The sequence below is a fragment of the Geotrypetes seraphini genome, chromosome 14 (assembly GCF_902459505.1).
Source record: "Geotrypetes seraphini chromosome 14, aGeoSer1.1, whole genome shotgun sequence".
NCBI lineage: Eukaryota > Metazoa > Chordata > Amphibia > Gymnophiona > Dermophiidae > Geotrypetes > Geotrypetes seraphini.
This window is the reverse complement of record NC_047097.1, coordinates 40,408,115-40,433,279: the sequence shown is the minus strand read 5'-3', so window position 1 is coordinate 40,433,279 and position 25,165 is coordinate 40,408,115. Positions and strand designations below refer to the sequence as shown.

General features: G+C 41.9%; 1 protein-coding gene across 1 annotated transcript in view; it reads left to right on the top strand.

The window, feature by feature from the left end:
- FAM189A1 (family with sequence similarity 189 member A1) overlaps positions 1 to 25,165 on the top strand; it is a 748,741-nt gene that overhangs the window by 314,213 nt on the left and 409,363 nt on the right. The window contains exon 2 of the mRNA XM_033920182.1: positions 16,878 to 16,934. Coding sequence (XP_033776073.1) covers positions 16,878 to 16,934 — 57 coding nt within the window. The remainder of the gene's footprint in view (positions 1 to 16,877; positions 16,935 to 25,165) is intronic.

The following is a 25,165-nucleotide window of genomic DNA, read 5'->3' as shown; positions in this document are numbered from 1 at the left end:
GACAAATATACCCTCCATCCTTTTTATTAAACCACAATAGCAGTTTTTAGCGCAGGGAGCTGCGCTGAATGCCCAGCGCTGCTCTTGACGCTCATAGGCTCCCTGCGCTAAAAACCACTATTGCGGTTTAGTAAAAGGTGACCATATTGTAAAATATAGACAGCAGATATAAATTCAGAACTGTGCATAGTAAGTGAAGGGAAGTTTTCATCTCTGGGAATTTACCCAGTTAACTATTAAGTTATTTGGGCAAATTCCTTTGAAAACTGTGGTAATACTGCCTCCACTTTGCTAAATTTAAAATAAAATCATTTTTCCTACCTTGTCTGGTGATTTCTGGTTGCACTTTCTTCTTCTGACTGTGCATCCAATCTTTCTTCCCTTCTATCAGCCTGTATGCTTTCTCTCCTCCACACCTCATTCCCTCCCCCAACTTTTTCTTCCTCTCTCCCTGACCTTTCTTTCTTTTTTTCTGTTTCTCTTCTTTCCTTCTGTTTCCCTGCCTGCCCCCTTTCTTTCTTTCTCCCTGCCGTTCCCCAAGCCACTGCCACTGCCGCTGCCATCGGGGAACAGGACCCACCAATGGATAACAGGCCCCAAAGCCGACGCCGACGCATGCTCTCCCTGACGTCAATTCTGCAATCGGAGAGGAAGTTCCGCCCAGCCAGGCAGCGATTGGCTGGCCCGAACTTCCTCTCCGACTGCAGAATTGACGTCGGGGAGAAGAAGACTTATCGGCTCGATAGATTAGATCGCCAAGACAAAGTGAGTCCTGGGTGATCGACTCACTTTGCCTTGGCGAGCTACTGGCGCCCCTGCCTCGGGCCCCCTGTCAGCTCCGGGCCCGGCGGCCCTGCGGCACACCAGGCAACATCTCGCGGCACACTAGTGTGCCGCGGAACAGCGGTTGAAAAACACTGGTCTAGCAGTCCAACTGATTCTTTTCCCGGCTTTTTGCTTTTAATATATCTAAAAAAAATTTTACTATAAGTTTTTGCTTCTAGCGCAATCTTCTTTTCAAGGTCTTTCTTTTCCTTCCTTATCAGCACCTTGTATTTGATTTGTCATTCCTTGTATTGTTTACAATTATTTTCAGTCGGACCTTTCTTCCACATTCTGAAAGATTCTCCTTTAGCTCTAATAGCTTCCTTCACTTCTCTTGTTAACTATGCCGGCTGCTATTTGGTGAATAACATCCATGCCCAATGTAAATTTTTGACCTTTGTAGCTGCTCCTCTGAGTTTCTTTTATACTATTCTCCTCATGTTATCATAGTCTCCATTTTTAAAGTTAAATGCTATTGTATTGGATTTCCTGTGTGAACTTACTCCAGGGATTATAACACTTAAGAGTATGTTTGCAGTTACTATATCAAGTGGGCAAGATTGAAATTAATGCATTTACAGGATTTGAAAAGCATTTCAGCCAACTGTTTGAAGGCTGCAATGGAGAACTTTAAGGGTTGCATGTTGGAGACCATTGGCTAGGTCAAGGGTGGGCAATTCCGGTCCTCGAGAGCCACAGGCAGGTCAGGTTTTCAGGATATCTACAATAAATATGCATGAGATAGATTTGCATCTCAAGGAGGCAGTGCATGCAAATCCATCTCATATATATTCATTGTGGATATCCTGAAAACCTGACCTGCTTGTGGCTCTTGAGGACCGGAATTGCCTACCTCTGGGATAGATTATTATCCAGATAGTGGCTGATAATCACTGCTTTCCAGATAATTGGAAAATCTGCCCTCATTCCACCCCACAGTGACTCCATATTATAAAATTAGTGTTGAGCTGTTCAGTTAGATTTTTAGTCTGATACAGTCCATATACTAAAACTACATGAATAGTAAAATTATAAGTTCACCAGCTGCTGGTGAACATTTAAGTTTGAGTATTAGGCTGATAGATGATAAGAAACTGTGCATCTGAAGATAATGGCCTGACAGATTGTTAAATTGTAATATGCAGTCATATATGGACAAGATTCTTATTTGTACGGAGAAGTTTCATTTCATTTTATTGCACTCTCAAGACCTGATCAGCTATAGTGCCCATATATTCCTAAGAGAAGGGCATACAGTTTTTATTCCACAGATTTGCTTGACTGACTTTATGATTCTAATATTTTCTGCCCATTCCTTTCTTTGGGTTGAAACTGAACCAGCAAGCCTTGTCATTTTACCTTCTTGAATGCAGTGCTGCATTATAGGATTAATAACCCAGGGACAGTTATCATAACAGTAATAAGAGGCTATCCTAGCAACGTGAGCAGATTTAATTAACCACAGAGAATAAGTTCTGTTTTTCACTGCAGCAAGCAGCCTTGGCTACCATTCAGATTTCTCTCCATCACGGTAGTAAAATTGCTATACTGAGAGAGACCCAGGTGGTGGTTGAAAGGTTATACATTGGAGGAGTGCCTATTGATTAGAGCTGTAGAGAAACAAGGAAGCCAGAAATCAAATCCCTGGAGCAAATTACTTTCTCTTCCATTGCCTCAGATGCAAGTTTAGATTGCTATATAATGCAAGTTATTAGTAAATAAACCCCACTGACAATAATGGGCTATGCATTAAAAAGCAGTAATTAATGTATATTACAAAAATACAGGTTAGTAAGTCAATCCCGTGGATTCTTAACCTTCCAAAGACAGGGAAACACCTACTGTTGCAACTACAGCTGTGAATAAAGTTATGCCACTGCCTGAGATAAAATTGTCTTGGCATACTAAAAATATTTGGTTTAATGATGATTTCAAGTCTATCTGCCCGATATTCAGTGGTATTTAGCTAGCCAGGAATGGCTTCCAGCTGGCTAAATAGCACTAAACCAGCTAACTATCAATGTTTTTATCTTATGATTATGAAGGGGTCCAGGAAAGGAATGGCATGGAGCCATGAAACTTAACAATTTATTCTACGTATTCACATAATAAACACACTTGTGTCTGAAGTTTCTGTAACCCTTCCAAAATTTACTTTGATGATTGGTCACTGAACTAATACTCCACTGCTCCAATCACATCTGACTCACTCAAAAATTGTCACCCTTTCAAACTCTTTTTAAGGTTTGGAAACAGAAAATAGTCAGATTGAGCAAGATCTGGTGAGTAGGGTGGATGGTCTATGTACTGAAACCCCAACTGCGTCAAAACATCCATGGATTTGCCAACCTTGTGAGCAGGAGTAGGTGACCTCAACTGCTCCTTGACCTGAAGAGGTGTAGAGTGAAGATCTGCTAAGGTGGGGGGAGGGGGGTTGAACCTCCATTGGAATATCTTACTTGCTAGTATTCAAACTTGGGAAAAGCTAACACATAGGTAGCCCAGACCTCAACTGCTCCTTGTCCTGAAGAGGTGCTGACTCCTAAAATACCTGGGCTTCCGTGACCCCATCCCCCCTGCAATAATTTCCATGTACTAGCTGCCTATCCAAAAAACAATGCGCTTTTAAAACCTTGGGATTAGCCTTCAAGACTTTCCACAAGATGACACCAAACTGCATAGCATCAAAATTACAAATTTATGTCCCCAATCAATCACTGAGATCTCAAACAGAAAAACGGCTGATCCTGCCACCTGGCCGTTCACTCAAGTCTGAAACAGCCAGAAGACACTCTTATTCTCATTACTTACCTAAATTATAGCACACCATCCCCCCATCAGTTAAATCACTAGACAGTCTTTGGAAGTTCAGGAAAGCCGTGAAAACCTTCCTCTTTACAAACCCAGCTCTTTAACGACCCGCGTCTACTCCCCTGATGGATGGATTGCAGTGACACCAGCAAATGGGATCTCACTAAAACTTGCATGCCACCACAAATATAACCATTATTAGTACCACATTCTCAAACAATCAAAGATGCACTCATCTGCTGAGAAAAGCTACGTCACCTCCATGTTATATCTACACTGAAAATTATATGTCCACTAAGTCTGTATTTTAAGGCTGTTTGTTATGTCCACACTGTAAATGCTGAAATCTAACCCCTCCTTTGTCTATGCTGTAAACTCTGTATGTCTATACTGTAAAGCCTGTATTTCTAACTAAAGTTTGTCCTACCCATACTATGAATGTACTCTTAGAACATAAGAACATAAGAATTGCCGCTGCTGGGTCAGACCAGTGGTCCATCGTGCCAAGCAGTCCGCTCATGCAGTGGCCCCCAGGTCAAAGACCTGTGCCCTAACCAAGACCCGCCCTACCTGCGTTAGTTCTGGTTCAGCAGGAACTTGTCCAACTTTGTCTTGAATTCCTGGAGGGTGTTTTCCCCTATAACAGATTCCGGAAGAGCATTCCAGTTCTCTACCACTCTCTGGGTGAAGAAGAACTTCCTTACGTTTGTACGGAACCTATCCCCTTTTAACATTAGAGAGTGCCCTCTCGTTCTCTCTACCTTGGAGAGGGTGAACAACCTGTCTATATCTACTAAGTCTATTCCCTTCATTATCTTGAATGTTTCGATCATGTCCCCTCTTTTCAAGGGAGGAGGCCCAGTTTCTCTAATCTCTCACTGTACGGCAACTCCTCCAGTCCTCTGGGCTCCTTTTGGGAGGATAGGCTAAATGGGTGTCCTACTGTTGTCTGGAAGCCAATCGGGATACACATTTTTTAGAAAAAACCTAGGCAAGGAAGGTCACCTACATTTTAGGCATCTGTTGTGGGTCTACATAGATGCTTAGGGACATTTAAGCTCGTCCAAGGCTGGGTGTGGATGTGGTTTCACTCGGAAGCTGCCTCGTGTGAGTTTAAGCATCCTTACAGCCACAACAAATGCCTGAAATGTAGGCCTGCAAAATGCTGGCCTACATTTCAGTCCTAAAACTAGATGCCGCTAATAGCTCAGCTGATCACGACAAGGGAATCCCCAATCAGCTAAGTCAGCAGGACTCCTTAAAACCATGTCTTTGGGGAGTCCTGCCAGCTCAGCTGATCGAGGGAAAAATACCCCTTCTGTGATCAGCTGAGCCAACTGTGGCAGATGACCCCCCACACTCACTTCTGCAATCAGCAGGAGGGATGCCCGCTCCCTCCAGCCTAACTCACGACACTTCCCCCCCCCACACACACATTTCGTTATTGGCAGGAGGGATGCCCATTCCTTCCTGCCTTACTCCCCCGATTCCCACCAAAATCTTACACATCCAATTGGCCGGAGGGATGCCCACTCCCTCCTGCCGCCAGGCCTCCTCAATCCCCCAAATCTCCAACACCCTCTGACACCCCAACTTGTCACCCCAATATCCCACCTGAAACCCACAGCACCTCAAAATCCCACCCCAATACCTCAAACTCTTCTATAACTTTGAAGAAGGCTGGCAAGAAGGATGTCCACTCCCTCCTGTCAGCATGCCCACCTCTTCCAAAGACCTAAAGACCTGTTTGGCCCAAATATCTAAGCCCCCTGGGCCAATCAGAGCCTTAGGCCTCCTTCCTGATGCATCCTGAAATGCCTTAGGAGTGGCCTAAGACGCCAATTGGTCCAGATGCCAAAGGCCACTTCCATGGGAGTATAAAGCGATTCTCATCTAACCTTTCTACTCCACTCAGTATTTTATAGACCTCTATCTTATCACCCCTGAGCCATCCAAGATGAAGAGCTCTAGCTGCTTTAACCTTTCCTCATAGGAAAGTCGTCCCATCCCTTGTATCATTTTCGTAGCCCTTCTCTGTATCTTTTCTAATTCCGCTATATTGTTTTTGAGATACAGAGACCAAAATTGCATACAGTATTCGAGGTGCAGCCGTACTATAGAGCAATACAAGGGCATTATAACATTTTCATTTTTGTTTTCCATTCCTTTCAAGACAGTTCCTAACATTCTACTTGATTTCTTAGCTGCTGCTGCACATTGAGCTAAGGGTTTCAACATATCCTCAACGATGACACCTAGATCTTTCCCCTGGATAGTGACTCCTAACGTGGAGCTATAGTTTAGGTTTGTCTTTCCCTCATGAATCACTATGCACTTGTTTACATTAAACATCATCTGCCATTTTGGTGCCGAGTTTCCCAGTCTCACAAGATTCTCTTGCAATTTTTCACAATTTCTTGCAATTTAACAACTTGAACAACTTTGGGCCATCAGCAAATTTAATTATCTCATGAGTTACTGTCATCTTTAGATTATTGATAAATAAGTTAAAAAGCAGCGGTCCCTGTACAGACCCCTGGGTAGAGAATGACACGGTGACAAAATTCATCACCGTTCCCATCCCTGCGGATAACCGTGGGAAATAATCCCATGTCATTTTCTAGTGTCTATTTCAATCTCAATCCTTCTACACCAGCATTCTTCAAAGCAAAGCTTGTGGGTCAGTGGTTGTGGCCATTCATACTCTGATTCTTCCCTCTCTCCTTAAAGAATGACATGAAGATGGTTTCCCACGGTTATCCGCGGGGATGGGAACGGTGATGAATTTTGTCACCGTGTCATTCTCTACCCCTGGAGAGACCCACTAGTTACCCTTCTTCATTGAGAATATTAACCATTTAAACCCACTCTCTGTTTTCTGCCTTTCAACCAGTTCTTAATCCATAATAGGACATTACCTCCTTTCCCATGACTTTCTAATTTCTTGTCAAATGCCTTTTGAAAATCCAAATACACTGTGTTTGGAGCGTGGCTGTTGCAAACCACAGTCTAAGTCTCAGGTCCTGTCAGCCATAGGCCCACCTCAGGACTTTTGAACCAAGAGACTGCTCATTAAACGCCTGGTCATATGAAGTAAGAGGGTGCAGAATTTCCCTTTTTGAGTTAATAAAGAATTTTCCTTTTCCTTCTCTGCTTGTGTCTGGTTGTTTGTATACTGACCCAGACCCTCCCCTGCTCACACTGTTGCACACATATTCATTTCTGTATAAGCATACTTTTTTTTATCATTGAGCATTAGCATTACATATTAAATATTAGGTTGGAGAGAAATTTCCAAAAGTATTTTCCCAGGGAAAACTGTGCTTTACCTGCAGAAATTAGCTCTCATAATGCTGCCCACCATATATATATATATATATATATATATATATATATATATATATATATATATATATATGCATAAACTTACATGTGTCCTCAAAAACTTTAATGGTAAAGCCAAAATATATCCAGCAACTATATTATTTAATTATTTAAATTAAAATTAAAACACAAATGCAGGGGCTAGTGATGAAGAGCCACATAATTCTTCCCGCTTGAAGTTCTTGTTAGGCGGTGGAGTGGTGGTTCTGAGAGGCCCGTAAGCTAAATAAGGGCAAATAAGGATTGACATCTAGCACAGCCACCTATTTGCATGTAAGTTTACCTCAGAATGGAGACATTCCCATCTGGAGAGGAATTTTCATCTATTTGCATTACTTTTGAAAATTTGATTATATTCGCTTAAATTGTAAAAAGTACGATGAAACCTTCTGCCCAATGTGCAGTGGTGGCCATAAAAGCAAACAAGATGCTAGGAATTATTAAAAAAGGGATGGTTAACAAGACTAAGAATGTGGTCAATTGTGGTCTCCTTATCTCAAAAAAGATATAGCAGTACTAGAAAAGGTTCAAAGAAGGAAAGACTAAAGAAGTTACGGCTCTTCAGCTTGGAAAAGAGACGGCTGGGGGAGATATGATCGAAGTCTACTAAATCCTGAGTGGAATAGAACAGGGACAAGTGGATCAGTTTTTTTTTACTGCATCAAGATTTACAAAGACTAGGGAACACTTGATGAAGTTACAGGGTAATACTTTTAAAACCAATAGGAGGAAATATTTTTTTACTCAGAAAATTGTGAAGTTCTGGAATGTGTTGCTAGAAGATGTGATAAGAGCAGATAGTGTAGCTGGTTTTAAGAAAGGTTTGGACAATTTCCTGGAGGAAAAGTTCATATTCTGTTGTTGAGACAGATATGGGGGAAACCATGCAGTCACTCTCTCACTCTTTCTGAATCAACAATACTCTTCTCTTTCATGCCTTCTTCTTCCTAACATTCTCGCTCGCTTGCAGTACCCCTCTCCATTTCTCCTTCCCCTGTATTAGCAACTCGGAAGACACCATAACCCATTATTTATGAAAGACTGCTGAGGAAAATAAAGTGATGTTTGCCATGTGTGGTAGGTGAAGGAGTGTGCTAGGGGAGGAAGAATGCATGGAATTGTGCAGGATAAGTGGTTATTTAGAATGTGTAGTGATGACTTGGGGTAGGATGTGTGTTGAGAGAGGAGTGTGATAGGTGTGAAAGGTATAGGGTGTGTGGTGGTGAAGTTATATGTGTGACTTTCTTCCGTAGCCTGATCCAGGTACAATTTTTCCCTTTTCTTCCCCAAACTGTCTCAGGCAAATTGCTCCTACCCCTTCTCTCTACTGACCTGAGGGCTGAGAGGAGATATGATTGAAGTCTACAAAATCCTGAGTGGAGTAGAATGGGTATAAGTCGATTGATTTTTCATTCCTCAAAAATTACAAAGACTAGGGGACATTCAATGAAGTTACAGGGAAATACTTTTAAAACGAATTGGAGGAAATTTTTTTTCACTCAGAGAATAGTTAAGCTCTGGAATGCGTTGCCAGAGGATGTGGTAAGAGTGGATAGCGTAGCTGGTTTTAAGAGATGTTTGGAAAAGTTCCTGGAGGAAAAGTCCATAGTCTGTTATTGAGAAAGACATGGGGGAAGTCACTGCTTGCCCTGTATCAGCAGCATGGAATATTGCTACACCTTGGGTTTTGGCCAGGTAATGGTGACCTGGATTGGCCACCGTGGGAACGGGCTACTGGGCTTGATGGGCCATTGGTCTGACCCAGTAAGGCTATTCTCATTCCCCTATTCAACCTGATTTAGGCATACTTCCTTCCTCCCTCCATCTCCAGCGTTACTCTTTACCCTCCTCCCCACCTTACTCAGGCACTCTTCCTCCCTCCCTATATGATCTATTAAAGCTGTGGTTATGGGGTCCCATTATGAGAGTTTATGAGGCATCCATAGAACATATTTTTGTGGCTCTTCCTGCTCTGAGTCATGGTGGCATGAGCTGATAGAAAGAGGCTTTGGAGTAGAGAATGACATGGGGACAAATTTGTCCCAGCGCCCGCAGGAACACAATTTCCTCATCCTGTCCCTGTGAGTTTTGTCACTGTCCCTGCCCTGTTCCTGTAAGCTCAGCCTTAACCACACAAGCCTCAAACACTTATGATTTTAAAGTATTTGAGGCAGTGATGAGTCAAAACCACATGAGACAATCGCGCGCGGACAATGCCTTTGAGACAATCGCATGCAGGGTGTCAGCATACTGGATTAAAACAGTATTTTGAAGTGCTCTGAGGGTGTGTGTGTGTGGGGGGGGAACCCCCCCCACTTTACTTAGAACTGTTGGCACTCCCATTGGGGGTGGGTAGGAAAACTACTCCCCCCCCCTTACAGAGGAAATTGTAATTCTTCCCTAAAAATAGGGGAAAAGTGCTGTTTCCTCTATAATGGAGGGTTCCTCCCCAACACCCCCCACAATGGGAGCTCCAACAGTTCTAAGTAAAGTGTGTGTATGGGGGGGGTCCCCCTTGTAGCCCTTGTAGCCCCCCCTTGTAGCCCTTTAAAATACTATTTTAATCCAGCGCACTGACATCCTGCGTGTGATTGCTTGCCCGGCATTGTCCGCACGCGATTGTCTCGCACGGTTTAGTCTATGAACCGTTTGAGGCTTGTGCAGATGAGGACGGAGCTTGCAGGAATGGGGCAGGGACAGGAAAAGAACTCGCGGGGAAAAATGTGTCCCTGTGTCATTCTCTACTTTGGAGCACAGCTAGTAGCATGTACCTGAGAATGAGGAGCCATGTCATGATGCTGATGTCAGCTGTGGCTCTGGGGTAGCATAGCAGGCTCAGAGAATGCAGACAGCGGGGAGTAAGACGAATGTTCCTGCTGATTGGAGATGTGTGTAGATAGGGAGGCACTGGTGTGTACTGCAGTGATGATACCTGGTAGTGGAGAGGCCCAGGAGAAGAAGGTTGAACTAGGGCTGATGGTTGTGATAGTGAGATAGATTCTGTGCAGGAGGAAGAGAAGACTGATTGATTGCCCCCACCTCCCATCTTCGATCTACACATTCTGACTCTGCAGTGGGAGCCTTTCTGTGATCCTGGATGTGGCGTAGAACACATGTGTGGCATGCGTATACTTTTGCATGCTGACTAATGCCAAAGCACCCTGACAGCATGGGCAGAAAAAGAGACAGGCAAAGTCTTCTGCTATAATATAAATACATATTAATAGCAAGGGTTAGGGGTGAGGCAAGGAGTGGAAACATTTTTTGGGGAATATGGCAGACCTTTATAATTTTACCTTAGAGTAGTACTGAAGTGGATAGGCCCTTACTTTTCTGTAGAGTTAGGATAAATTGTCCTACATTGTCAATAAAAGGATGCTTTTGTTTTAAGACTGCCTGTTGGATGCATTATGCAAAATTATTTAATATTATGCATATACTGTAGTATGTGAAAATTTCAGAGGTGTCTTCTCAGCATTCATTTATCACAATTCTGATATTGTACATTACAAAAATGTCACCTTTTCTTGTGATGACGACTCATTACATTACATTACATTACATTACATTAATGACTTCTATTCCGCCTGTACCTTGCAGTTCTAAGCGGATTACAACAAAAAGATAACTGGACATTTCCAGGAATAGGAATACAATTAACGACGTAGGGCCTAATACATCTAAACGATAGCTGGACGTTTTCAGGAAGAGGAATACAGTTAAAGGCGTTAGGTCTAAATCACATGTTGAAGGGAGGATCCTAAGAAGGGGAGAGAGGAGAGAGGAGTGGGGTTAGGAAATTAGAATGTATTTCTTGAATAGTATGGTTTTGATTTCTTTTCGAAAAGCTTTGAGGTCAGTTGAAGCTGTCAGTAGGTTGGTGATGGAGGGGTCCAATTTAGCTGCATGTGTTGCTAGTAGGTTGTCGTACATCTTTTTGCGCTTAGTTCCTTTATAAGGGGGGTAGGAGAAAGGGGACTGGGTTCTCCTTTGTCTGGAATAGAGGTTCCTATTTAGGCGGTTGTTTAAGTGGGAGGGTGCCGTTCCGTTTAATGTTTTGAATATTATGCAATATAGCTTAAATTGGATGCGGGCTTGTATTGGAAGCCAGTGTGAATCTAGGAAGGCGTTGGTGATGTGGTCAAATTTTCGAAGGGAATAGATCAGTCTGAGGGCAGTGTTCTGGACAGTCTGTAGTTGTTTTATTAGGTAGGTGGGACAAGGAAGGTAGAGGATATTGCAATAGTCCAGTAGACTTAGGACTAGGGATTGAACTATGAGTCTGTATTGTTCTTTGCCGAAGAATTTTCTAATTTTGCGAAGGTTGCGCATGGTAAAGAATGCTTTTTGTGTGATTTTGTTGATTTGCACCTGAAGAGTGCAACATCTATCTACTGTTACTCCAAGGAGTTTGAGAGTGGTCTGTATAGGATATTTGGTGGTTTTTATTTCTAGTTCTGTTATCGAAGGGGTTTTGTCTTTTTCAAGCAGTAGAAATTTAGTTTTGTCTGGATTGAGCTTCAGTTTGTGTTCTGTCATCCAGTTTTCCACTATTTCTAGGGTTTTTACCAGGTTATCTGTTGTAGTGGGGTCTTGTGAGTCAAAGGGAAGGAGTATGGTTATATCGTCTGCATAGCTGAATGAGGTTACTTCGAGTTTGTCTAATAGGGTACCAAGGGAGGCGATGAAGACATTGAAGAGCATGGGTGAGAGTGGTGAACCTTGAGGTACTCCGCAGGGATTGGTCCAGGTTTCCGATATTAGATCTTTTGTTTTTACTCACTGCACAGATTTAAGCAATAACCTTGAGATAATCAGTAAACTATCAGCTTTTCATTTTAGTAATTGTCATTTGAATAGATTAGTAAGAATGGCTGCTTGGTATGTATTTTTCCAGTTTCTCAGTGGAATTCCTCTAAAATGCTTTAAAATTATAAATATATAGTGGCTTGATTGTATTACATGTTGGGGTGAGAACCTTTTTCTCCCCTCTAGCTATACTAATGTTAATTCCATTTTCTTACATGTGACTAAATTGCTGAGACCATGTAGCATGAGTAATTAGATGATTTCAAATTGCAGAGAGCTTTTTGACTGACACTGCAGCACAGAACCGTGAAGCAAGAGGTCATATTCCCTACCCATGTAATGAGTGAATTTTCTTTGTCTAAAGTAATGGCTGGTTACTGACTGAAAGAATTGGACAGGCAATTTCAATTGTCCTGAATGGTGTTCGTGTGAATAATAGGATGAACTTAATCTTTATCTGAGAATGGCTGAGTTTGTAGTAGAAGCTGTGATTACCTTTAGATAAACCTACCCTGCAACCAGATAGAGTAATGCCTCAGTACAGAGTATTCATATTTCTTTAATGTTATACGTTGATTTTGCACACACTTTTCCCCCAAAAAAAGTAGGTGGAAAAAAGGGTGTGTCCTATGGAGCGAACACCCAAATTCCTCCTCCTCCCCCCCCCCCCCGTTACCTTGCAGGACTGCCACTCGCCCGCCTCTACTGGTTGCTCACTGCCGAAAGTAGAAGAAGGGAAAGGCCAGGCGGGTGCAGCGATTGCATGCCGTCGGCCCAGAAGTCTTACCTCTGATGTCAATTGAATGGCCCGGATCTTCTCGCTGACGTCAGAATAGATGTTGGGGGTAAGGCTTCTGGGCTGGTGGTGTGCAATCGTTGCACCTGCCTGGCCCTTCTAAGGCCTGGCAGAGCTGCTGAGCCATGAGTCTGTCCCCCCTCCCCCCTCCCCCCGCTGCTGCTTTGACGGTGTGTCTTCACAGCAGCAGGAGGTAATTAAATCCAGTGGTCGGGCAGGCAGGCTGGGGAGGGGAAGAGGACAGAGGCTGGAAGACAGTGAGGGGAACAGGAAGAAGGGAGAAAGGGAGAATTGTTGGGCCTGAGGAAGGAAGGAAAGAAAGAAATCATCAGACAACGGGTGGGGGTGGGGGGGGAAGAAGCGGACAAAGGCTGGAAGGTATTGAAGGCCTAAATTTGGGGGGGGGGGAAGAGGACAAAGGCTGGAAGGCAGAGAGGGGAACATAGGAGGGAGGGAGGAAGGGACAATTGTTTGGCCTGAGGAAGGAAGGAAAGAAAGATAGAAATCAGACAACGGGGAAGGAAGAGGACAAATGCTGGAAGGCATTGAGGGGGACATAGGAAAGAGGTAGGGAGGAAGGGACAATTGTTGGGCCTGAGAATGGAAAGAAAGAAAGAAATCACCAGTCAATAAAGGTAGGAAAAATTATTTTATTTTCAATTTAGTGATCAAAATGTGTCAGTTTTTAGAATTTATATCTGCTGTCTATATTTTGCACTATATTTGTCTATTTTTCTATAGTTGTTACTGAGGTGACATTGCATATTTTAAAAAGTCATCTGCCTTGATATCTGTGCCCTGTCCCAGCCTGCCCTATGCTCTGTCCCGGCCTACAACTAGACCACCAGAGGAGGGGACAGGGTATAGAGCCTGGCAGGGAAGGGGGACAGGGTGCAGAGCCTGGCAGGGAGAATTTGGTTCAGAATGCTTTTTTCTTGTTTTCCTCCTCTAAATCTTGGGTGCATCTTATGGTCAAGTGAGTCTTATGGAGTGAAAAATATGGTAATAGCCTCTTGGGGAATAAGTAAAATCTAAGTACAAAAATCTGACAGACAAATATGTTTTAATTTCTGTTAAGGCTGTTGGTGGCATTTTGCCAGTTTTTGATGAGAATTAACCATATGAATAGTAACAATGCCAAATAAACATTAAGACTTTGTAATAAAAACCATATAATTGTTGGAGACAAAATAAAGTAATATTTTGTTATAATGATTGCAGTTTTAAAGCCAGTTACACTATCTAATATAATAAAATGCTAGGCCGCGCATGCACACTGCCATCTGCGTGCGTCCGTTTTCCGTGAGATGTAGGGCACCTTAGGTAGGAGTGCGCATGCGCACTTACGTCACCAGCCGCCGATGCCTCCACAAGCCGGGACCGCAGCCAGCCGCCGATCTCTGTTCCTCCAGCGGGCGAGTGGGCGGGCGGGTGGGGGGTGTCTCGGAGGAGAGGGATCTTGGCCGCTCAGCGCCCCCACTGAAGAGCCCAGCAACTTTCCGCCCCGGATCGGGACCCGAGTCCTTTGCCCCACCCCTCCCTTCCCGCGGATCCGACTACCTTGGCGATTCAAGCAGCGTGTGCAGAAGTCTTCACACGCTGCTTCGGGCCCTTCTACTGCCCTGATTTGCTCTGCCGCGTCTCTGATGATGTCATCAGTGACATGCCAGAGTAAATCAGGCCAGTAGAAGGACCCGAAGCAGCATGTGAAGACTGCTGCACACGCTGGAATCGCCAGGTTCATAGTCTGTACCGCGGGAAGGGAAAGGGGGGTAGAGGAAACGCTAATGCTGCTGCAGGGAACTGGTGTGGGGGGAGGGAAATGGAGGGGGAGGGAATGCTGCTTTGGACAGACAGACAGACAGAGGGAGGAAGGGAGATAGAAAGAAAAGAAGAAAGACACAGGGGCAGGGAGATACACAGAAAGACAGAAAGACAAAGGGGACCAGGGACAGAGACAGACAGAAAGAAAGACAGCGGGAGTCGCGTCAGGAGGGGTGCAGGATGCGGCAGAGGGAACTTTTCCAATGGGTGCAACTGGGCGGCTGTCGGGAACCTCTGATCACGGGCAGAGCAAGGTAAGTGTATCATAGGGATAAGAAGGAGGTGGGGGGGGGAGAAAAAGGAAGGGTCACCTACTGCTGGACAGGGGGAGAAGGTAAGAGGTGCTGCTGGACAGGGGGAGGTAAAACAAAGGGAGAAAGGCTGCTGCTGCATAAGGAGAGCAGTGAAGGGGTGGTGGTGGACACAGGGGAAGTAAAAGGAAGGGAGAATGGACAGGGGGAGCAGGCAAGGGGTGGTGATGAACAGCCAAGGTAAAAGAAAGAAAGAAAGCGGCTAAGGAGAGAGAGAGAAAGAAATAAAGACAGACACACACACATATATTCTAGCACCTGTTAATGTAATGGGCTATAAGACTAGTAACATATATAGTAGTTGCACAGAAATTTAGATATTTGCATTCATATGATCTCAGGAGGAATTTATAATCAGAAAGAAAGGTTTTGCTAATAATCTTTGCAAGTTAATACACAGTTGGCCAGTACTGTATATAAACTGAGATTGTGGGGCCAAAATTATGGCCCAAAAATGGATGTCTCGGTTTAAATTTGAGTCTACGCTTAAGTATTTCTCTAACTACTGTAGTTTTTAAAATATATCAAAATTTAAACCTACCAGGGGTCTGGCTGTGGAGAACAGAGTCGCGGGTCAGGGGCAGGCCCAACATGCAGACAGCTGATTCCTTCTGATGGCAGCCATGACCATGGTGGTCCTCCATGCTGTTTGATGGCTGCCGGGAGGAGGGGACAGTGAAGAGTCAGTGGCGCATCTGGATTGCGAGCAGCTCTGCTAAACTGTCTGGAAATAATGAAGCCAGAGGCCGAGGGGGCTTTCCCTTTTGCCAAATAGCTATAGGCTCTGCTGATCTCAATCCTACCCCTCAAAATCAGAAAGTAACTTCAGAGGGGGGGGGGGGGGGCGGGATTGAGACCGACAGAACCTATAGCGATTTGGCAAAATGCTCCCGCGGCGTCTGGTTCATTATTACTAAACAGTTTAGCAGGATCAGGACCGAAGGCAGAGTCTCAGTAAAAAATACAAATTACAATCTGTAATTAATGTACTGTCTAGTAACAGATTTTTGAAAGAGAAATGACTTCAGATGTTTATGAAATTTCCCATAATCCATTATACACTTCACGGTCACTGGTAAAAACTTCTACTACCTAGTAGCTTGATATATACACAGCAAAGAAAATACAGTTTGGTATCTTAGTTTACTCATGCTCGTGTACTATATTGCTTGATTGAACTCCCGTTTTTCTAGTTGATAAATTTAACAATAGTAACAGATACCCTGACGCAAGTATATTATAAAATACTAAAGTGCAAAACTTTAAAACAACCCTACAACCTCAACTGGCAACCAGTAGAGACCAATAATGAAGCCAGAAGTGGCCAGCCTCCTGGATCAGCTTGGTTTCTCATGTTGCTGTTCTACTTGAAAATCACTCACCCTTCCTCTCCTTCCAGTTTCCTCTTCTCCGGTTTTCTACATTCCTCCCATTTCTATCTGAGGATTAAATTGGGTATTTCTAGTTTTCTAGCTTAATTTCCAGGCCCCTCCCCCCAGTGGTTTTTAAACAGCTTTTATTCTTTCTCTTTTACCCCTGGGCTCTCCCCCTCCCCAAGGCTGCAAGGCCTAATATAAGGTATGAATCAACCTAATTTAAATTATTTTTCAGTAGCCAGTTTCATTTGTATTAATTTTATTAGCCATAAGTTCTGGTGAACATCTGTACTTTCTCTAAAGGATTTTAACGTAGTTTGAGTTTTACCCCTTTCTCATCTCTACTCAGCATTGGTTTTATCAGATACATGGTTACCCTAAATCAGGGGTGTCAAACCTTTTGGCTTCCCTGGGCCGCATTGGCCGAAAAAAATGTTCCTGGGGCCGCGCAAACGTGCAAACGCTGCAGCAAGACAGAGGAGGGAGCCGGCAAGACGGTAAACACCCGGGGGCAGCAGAGGAAACACTGCATCGCCCTCGACCGGGGCCACACAAAATCCTTTATGGGGCCGCATGCGGCCCTTGGGCCACAGGTTGGACACCCCTGTCCTAAATTGTAGTATATGTAATATAAAATGATTTTAAAAGTATAATTGTATGTGCTTAAACCTTTGTTTGCCTTTTTCAGTTTGTCCGAAAGGACTTAAACCTTTCCTGCTGACATTTTCCACTTGTTTCCAGGTGCTATTGTCAGGGCTGATTGGCGTTGTCTCTTGGAAGCGGCCTCTCTCACTTGTGGTAAGTGACAACACCATCTTAATCATGAACCAAGCTTTAGCTGTAGTTTTATTTATCGTGCCAGCAGTCAGTGCAGTAATGCTAGCATGTACCCGCCATTCATTGTTCCAATTTCCATGCAACCTTTAATAATTTCTGAATAGAACGGTGGGAGGTCACGGTTACAATGAGTAGAAGCTTATTAGACTTAACACAGGTTTACCTCACTGGGCTATTAAAAATTCTAGTGAAATTACACTCACAAAACAAAGGTGCGCTAGCGTTTTTAGCGCCAGATTAGTGCACGCTACCCGAAAAACTACCACCTGCTCAAGAGGGGCATTTTAGCGTGTGCTATTCCGCGCATTAAGGCCCTAACGCACCTTTGTAAAAGGAGCCCTTAATATTTGCAATTGTTGACTTAATGGCCTTGCCACTAACACAGGCTTCTATTTAATGAAATGCCAATTAATAGCTTGATTGTGGGAGTCTTAATAACTACTTCCATGTTGCATCTGCATAAAAAATTGTGAAATAGCTCTACTTTTTAATTCTTATGTTTGAGACATGCATGGATGTGTTTACTATGACTACATATGACTTTGCTGAAAATGATCATTTAATTTTCCTGGGCTGTATCTGACTCTTAGTTCATTGATTCACAAAATGTCTTTAGTTGTGAAAGGTATTATTGTTAAAAGGAGTGCAAAGAATCGCAGGTAGATGTAGAGTATGTTATTCAAATTTGTTATTATTATTTGTTATTATTCAAGAAGAAGTAGATGAAATTTTAGAGGTTATTCATATGTGGACTTCATTTAAGTTGGTTGACATGATGTTAAGACAATGCTTCTATGATTTTCTAAAGCAGTGGTTCCCAACCCTGTCCTGGAGGACCACCAGGCCAGTCGGGTTTTTGGGATAGCCCTAATGAATATGCAGGAAAGAGATTTGCATATAATTGAGGTGACAGGCATGCAAATCTACTCCATGCATATTCATTAGGGCTATCCCAAAAACCCGACTGGCCTGGTGGTTCTCCAGGACAGGGTTGGAAACCACTGTTGTAAAGGGGGTTATAGACTGGACCCTTGTGCTGCAAGGTTGTTAAGCTCATTGCCAGATAATCTGTTCCAATGGCTTGCTAATCTGATAAACTCACTACTACAACATGGTATCTATTTGAAAGATAGGGGAAAAACTTTCTTAAATCCCGTATTAAAAGGAGAAATCCTGAATCCTACAGATTCTGGGAATTATCAACTGGTAATAAAACAGATTTTATGCTGCTTATCCTAGGAATAACCAGTGGATTTTCCCAAGCCATCTGAATAATGACCTATGGACTTCTCTTTTAGAAAATTATCCAAACCTTTTTAAAACCCCGCTAAGCTAACTGATTTCACCACATTCTCTGGCAACGAATTCCAGAGTTGAATTACACATTGTGTGAAGAAATATTTTTTCTGGTTTGTTTTAAATCTACTACTTAGTAGCTTCATCACATATCCCCTAATCCTAGTATTTTTGGAAAGTGTGAACAAATGATTCACATCTACCCTTTCCACTCCACTCATTATTTTATAGACCTCTATCATATCACTCCTGAGCCATCTCTTCTCCGAGCTGAAGAATCCTAGCTGCTTTAGCCTTTCCTCATAGGAAAGTCATCCCATCCCTTTTATCATTTTTGTTGCCCTTCTCTGTACCTTTTCTAATTCCGCTATATCATTTTTGAGATATGATGACCAGAACTGCATACAATATTTGAGGTGCGGCCGTACCATAGTGATACAATGGCATTATAACATTTTCATATTTGTTTTCCATTCCTTTCCTGATAATTCCTAACATTCTATTTATTTTCTTAGCAGCTGCCGCACATTGAGCTTAGGATTCCAACGTATCCTCAACAATGACACCTAGATCCTTTTCCTGGGTAATGACTCCTAACACAGAACCCTCTTTCTCATATGCGTCACTTTGCACTTGCTCACATTAAACGTCATCTGCCATTTTGACGCCCAGTCTCACAGGGTCCTCTTGGAATTTTCCACAATCCTCCTGTGATTTAACAATTTTTAACAACTTTGTGTCATCAGCAAATTTAATTATCTCACTATTCCCATCTCTAGATCATTGATAAATATTTTATTTTTTTTAAATTCTTTATTGATTTTTAATCAAAAACAGTGTCATACAAATGAAAGAACAAAAGATATTCCACATATTCCACTATTATCTATACAGGTAACATAAATATCATTCAATAATTTCATTTTCCTTCATATAATAATATCATAATATATCCTAATATACAATACAAATAAAGAATAATATTACCCAAATATCACCATCAATATTTATTCCCCTCCTTCCAACCCCCCACCCCCCTGGATGTGTAAAGATAAATAAACCAAAGAAAAGAAGAGATAAATATTTAAAAAAGTAGCGGTCCCAGCACAGACTCCTGGGGAACCCCACAGTGCTGTACATTAAACACATAAGAGAGAGTTCCTGCTTGACCGATAACAATGAAACACGAAGGGACCCTTTTACTAGCTTGTGGTAAGCACTAATGCATGCTTATAGCAGGTTAGAAAGCACTAGCATGGGGTGTGCTTTAGCATCCCGTGGTAGTTTCAGAATCAGCATGTTTGGGGTGGAGAGTGGGCACAACTATGCTAATTGGTTATTGTGAGGGCATTATCACACACAAATTGCTTGTCACAGGATTAGTGTGTGAGCCCTTATTGTCTACAAATACATAGAAATATGATGGCAGATAAAGGCCAAATGGCCCATCCAGTCTGCCCATCCACAGTAACCATTATCTCTTTCTCTAAGAGATTCCACGTGCCTATCCCGCACTTTCTTGAATTCAGACACAGTCTCTGTGATAGGGGTTCATGCATAGAGAATGACAGGGTGACAAAATTCATCACCGTCTCTGTCCCCGTGGATAACCGTGGGAAACCATCTCGATGTCATTATTCAAGGAGAGAGGGAAGAATCAAGAGTATAAATGGGCTCAACCACAGACCCTTAAGCCTTGCATTGAAGAATGTTGGTGTAGAAGGACTGAGGTTGAGATAGACACGTAAGAATGACACAGGATTGTTTCCCGTGGTTATCTGCGGGGACGGGAACGGTGATGAATTATGTCACTGTGTCATTCTCTATTCATGCGCTAATGCGGAGATTAGCATGTGGCATTTATCAGAAAATAGAAAAATCTGCCTTTTACCAGCAGCACTAAAAGTGGCTCAATGCACAGGAAGACCCGTGTTGGGACTACCACAGGGCACTTTTCACACTCTTTGGTAAAAGGGCCTTGAAATATGTTATTTTGTTTTACTGTGAGCCATTTTATTTTAATGTTCATGCTAAATTAAAATAATGTGCATCAAAATGATGTAAAACTCAGTGAAATGACAATGTGCATCCCTATTTTGTATGCAAAATAAACGGAGAAACCTACACATATATTTGACACATAAAATTGTTAGAAGACAATGAAGTGCAATGAGAAATACATAGAAAAGTCAAATACAAATGAGGATGCATGGTAAAAAAAAAAAAAAAAAAAGAATATATGTAGCTGACAAATAACCAACAGGCCCTTAATAGAAGAAATGAAATTATCTGTTAAAAAAACAAATGCATTGTCCCTACAAGGGATGGGAAGAACTTAACTGACATGTAATAAACAAGTTGGTACTTGGAAATGAATGGAAATATTACGGAATGACAGCTTGGCAAATGGTGCATGGAAATAAAAGGGAACAAAATGACAAATGTCCAAAAGGCAATTGACACATTGATCTGAATGAGCGCAGCAGACAAATTATGAATGGGGCATATGGCACATAGACATTCATGAAATAAATTGAGAAATGACAACTTAGTGATAAAGATGTCAGAAGTGGACAAGCAGACTGTCACTGCTGGGAGGCTCCTAGAAGAAGCTGACAAAGTGCACCAGCATGATCAGTGGCTACGTGAAGCTAAAACAAACATAAATCTGGAAGCGCTGACCATATCAGTTCTGGGGAAAGCTCAATTCTTTGCAGGTTGTGACTTTTATTGAATCAACATAAAGAGCCAAAGATTATAATGTTCCGGAGTTCTGAAGATAACACACAACTTGTGTCGGGTTTCTAGTGTGTCATATACTGTATATGGATATTGCATTGCACACTTTGGCAGCAGTCGGCACCAAAGTGACGAAGAGAAGTGCATTCAAAATGAAATTAATAAAAAATGGAAGCCTCTACTGTTTGAAATAGTAAGTCTTAGGTAGTTATTTTAGGGGCCTGTTTATTAAAATGTGGTAAAGTTTGGTAATGTTTTACAACAAGCAGTTGGCTATAAAGCCTGTGTACTAACTTTTGGGGGTATTCCCAGTATGGTCCCTTATAGCTACTGTAAAAATCACCACTCAAAAATCAATGAAAAATTTAAAAAAAAAACCACGAAAAAATATTTTTTTGGTTTTTGGGATTTTTCCCTTATAGCAACTGCGCAGAAAAGTACTTTACTGTGCATTATTCTTCAGATTCTATAAACTTGCACACCCATGTATATGCCTAGCACATAAAGTTGCACACACAAGTTATGGAATAAGGGCAGTTGCGCATACAACTTGCTATAATAATTGGCTAATTGGCTTAAATTGATATCAATTAGCGTTTGTATGTGCAACTGCCCTTAGTCGCTATACTAGAAATTGCATGCAATAATTGCAACGTGCGCAACTTCTAGGGGAGTAGGTGGGTCAGGGGCATGCTAAGGAGTTAGACATGCAGGTTATAGACTACCAGGAGTTATACGCCTAACTGCCAACAATTAGGCATGAGCACTTACAGCAGCCTTTGACATGGCATAGCTGCTTGTGCCTAAAATTAAGCATAAAACTGTGGATATACACTAATATTTTATAATGGCAGTTCAGTGCAGAACTGGCATAATAGAATATGTGCTTAGCACGCCTCATCCCAGCAACTAACTTGTGTAGTATTTTCTTAAATATAGCTCTTCGACTATGTTCAAGATAAGTGACAGTTTGTAGAACTGTGTGCAGTCTTTGGCCATTCTTCACCCATAACTCGTTCTATAACTCACTATGTAGTCAGTGTGAATTATTGATATGTTTGTTTCATAAAATTTGATATAATGCCTTTCACAGTAAAATTATGCATAAAGACAGTTTACAATAAAAATTAAAATCAGTCTGAAAACAGAAAAAACAAAAATGAAATCACACACCACACACCACAAAAGGAAAAGGCTAATAGGAGGATCTCTCTCTCTCTCTGTTTCACTCACTCACTCATTCTCTCACTTTCTCACTCACAAAAAATATTTTTTACTACCCAGGAGTGTTACCCCAGTCTTTTTTATTTTTTAATTCTTATATTTATTAATTTTTCAAAATCATTATACAAGATTTCTCATGATCCAGCAACACAGATACAATGGGGCTCATTTTCAAAAAAGATAGATATCCAAAATACAGCATAAACCAAGTGGGCATTCTTAAAACTGACTTTATAGATGTCTTTCTGGTTGCTTTGTCTCCAGTGCATCCAAATCTTAAGGGGGCATGTTAGAGGTGTATAATCAAACCTTTAACAAAATGTCCTGGGCTCTTTTTGTAGATGTTTGGAGCTAGACCTGTTCTAAAAACATCTAAATGCTAAAAAAAAAAAAAAATACCCAAACTGACCAGATGACCACTGGAGGGATTAAGGCATGACCCTCCCTCAGTAGTCACCGACCCCCTTCCACCACCCAAAGATGTAAAAAAAAATCAGTACATTCTAAAATATATTACAGGGGGTGCTGAAAAGTTATCTGTCCAAACAGCTTCAGATGGTAACATAGACATTTGAGCCCAGAGAGCAGAAAGGCTATTGTAAGAAATACTGTAGTGAATTTCACATTAAAAGTTTGAGATACAGATATCACTTTAACTTACTTCTGTTGAGCCCTCCAAAACCTACTGTACCTACATTAAGATGACACTTGCAGGCATAAGGGCTATCGTTGTGGGTACAGTACGTTTTGGGTGGGTTTTGAAGCAAGTTAAAGTGACATCTGTACCTGGGACTTTTAATATTTATTTATTCAATGTTCTGTACTGTTCTCCCAAGGGAGCTCAGAACGGTTTACATGAATTATTCTGGTACTCAAGCATTTTCCCTGTCTGTCCTGGTGGGCTCACAATCTATGTAATGTACCTGGGGCAATGGGGGGAATTAAGTGACTTGCCCAGGGTCACAAGGAGCAGCGTGGGTTTGAACCCACACCCTCAGGGTGCTGAGGCTGTAGCTTTAACCACTGCACCACACCTTCTCCTCTGCAATAATCCTTCTGCTGTGCTGAGGAATGCTCAGCTATCTGTGAACAGTTTGCTAAGAATTCTAACTGCTTGAACATCTGAAAAACTTGCTTTTGTGTGTTTTTCATGTGGCCTTCTTTATATTTGAGAATGGCCATAAAAGATAGATGTGCTAAGGACCAAACATCTGCATAGGTCATTCAAACAAACAAACAAAAAAGACATCTTGCTGTTTTGAGAATGGACATTTTCTCTACTGGATTTCTGGCCATCTTTCCTCAAATGTCCAAACTCAAACATAGATGTCCTATCGAAAATGCCCCTCCACATGATTAAAGATATATGAAAAAAATAGGTATAAAGATAATCTTTCATAGACCACAATTAAAAGAAAATAGAGGGAGGGGTATAAAGACTCTGGGAAACTAACCTCCCCTCCCCCCCACACACCCCTTTTACGAACTGCATTAGGCTTTTTTTAAATCACCAGCCAGTCCAATATTAGCTCGAAGCTAATACCGTCGAAGCTAATACCGCCGTAGCCAGCAATTTAAAAAAAGCCTAATGCAGCTTTGTAAAAGGAGTCCTAAATATATAACATAGGCGCAATAGCAATGTCTATATACCTCCATCTATAGCACAATACTTAAACTCGAGTGATCTTGAAATCTAGGAAGGAGCACAATTGTTCTAGGGCAAAAAATACATATTTTATCCTATCCCCCCATCAAGTTTCAAGTTTATTAAAATTTGTTATATTGCCTGTAGTAACTTCTAGGCAGTGTACAATAGTAAAATTATAAAATATAGACGATAAACATTTACATGTCAGACAGACAAACAAAACAAATATTAACACTTTTACAGATCTAATCATACATTTGCAGGAATATGTCAGAAGAATGTAGCTCCCAGATTTTTTGTTTCTTGTCTCTTGAGTAAATCCATAATTTTTGTCCACAGGATTTTTTTGAGAATGTTTAAAATATAATTTCAAGTCATGTTCAAACACATAAGAAAACAAATGAGTAGACTTTGGAGTTCTCTAAGTTATAGTCTTTTAGAATTGCAGATATATTCTCAACATCCAGTTGGGTTCCTTGGTTTGTTTTCCCTTCCAGTTCCTGCTGGAATGTTTTTTTAAGGAGACAGGCAGATAATATATCTTGTTGTTTGGGGAAATATTATCAGACAAATAAATCCAAAATCTCAACAAGGCATTTCTTATATAAAGTGGTAACATGCCAGGTGGTTTCAGAAAGTTTAATACACATACAATAGATTCAGCCTTCTATTAAAATTCTTCAACTGTTTAATTCTTCTATGTTTATCTATGTTATCTTGTGCCACTATGCTTTTAAATTGCTGAAGATCTTTTCCATGATCATTCATTTGAGTCTATTTGGCTCAAAAAATCCTGTTTACCTGCTTCTGTTGCTTACCTGGTCAGCTTTAGAGACCAAAGAAGTTATCTCATTTGTAGAGCAGGAAACTGTCACTTGCAATTGTTGAAATGCTTCTAAGATCAAATCCACGGTCGCTGGTGTTGGAGTAACTAGAGGTCTTCCGGTTCCAGCTTCTAGCATACTGTAGCCTTCAAGCAGTTTGACTCCTCTAAGGTTCACCAATGCTGCAGCTTGGTAGCATGTGCTCTCATGCTGGTTTCCAACAGGGTGGAGTATCCGGCTTCGTGAGGATGGGATAAAGATGTTTCCAGCCCCAAAGGAGTGGACATTCCCTCAGCCAACTCCAAAGCAGGGTGACTCATCTCAATTACTTTCAACGGAGGTCCAGCTGTGAAGCGGTAAATTGTCTGCTGATCTAAGGGCATTGTCTGCAGCTCAAAGAGGCATTCAGCTAAGCAGCAAAAGGTCAGCAGAGAGAGACAGTCTTGCTCACAGTCAGCGTC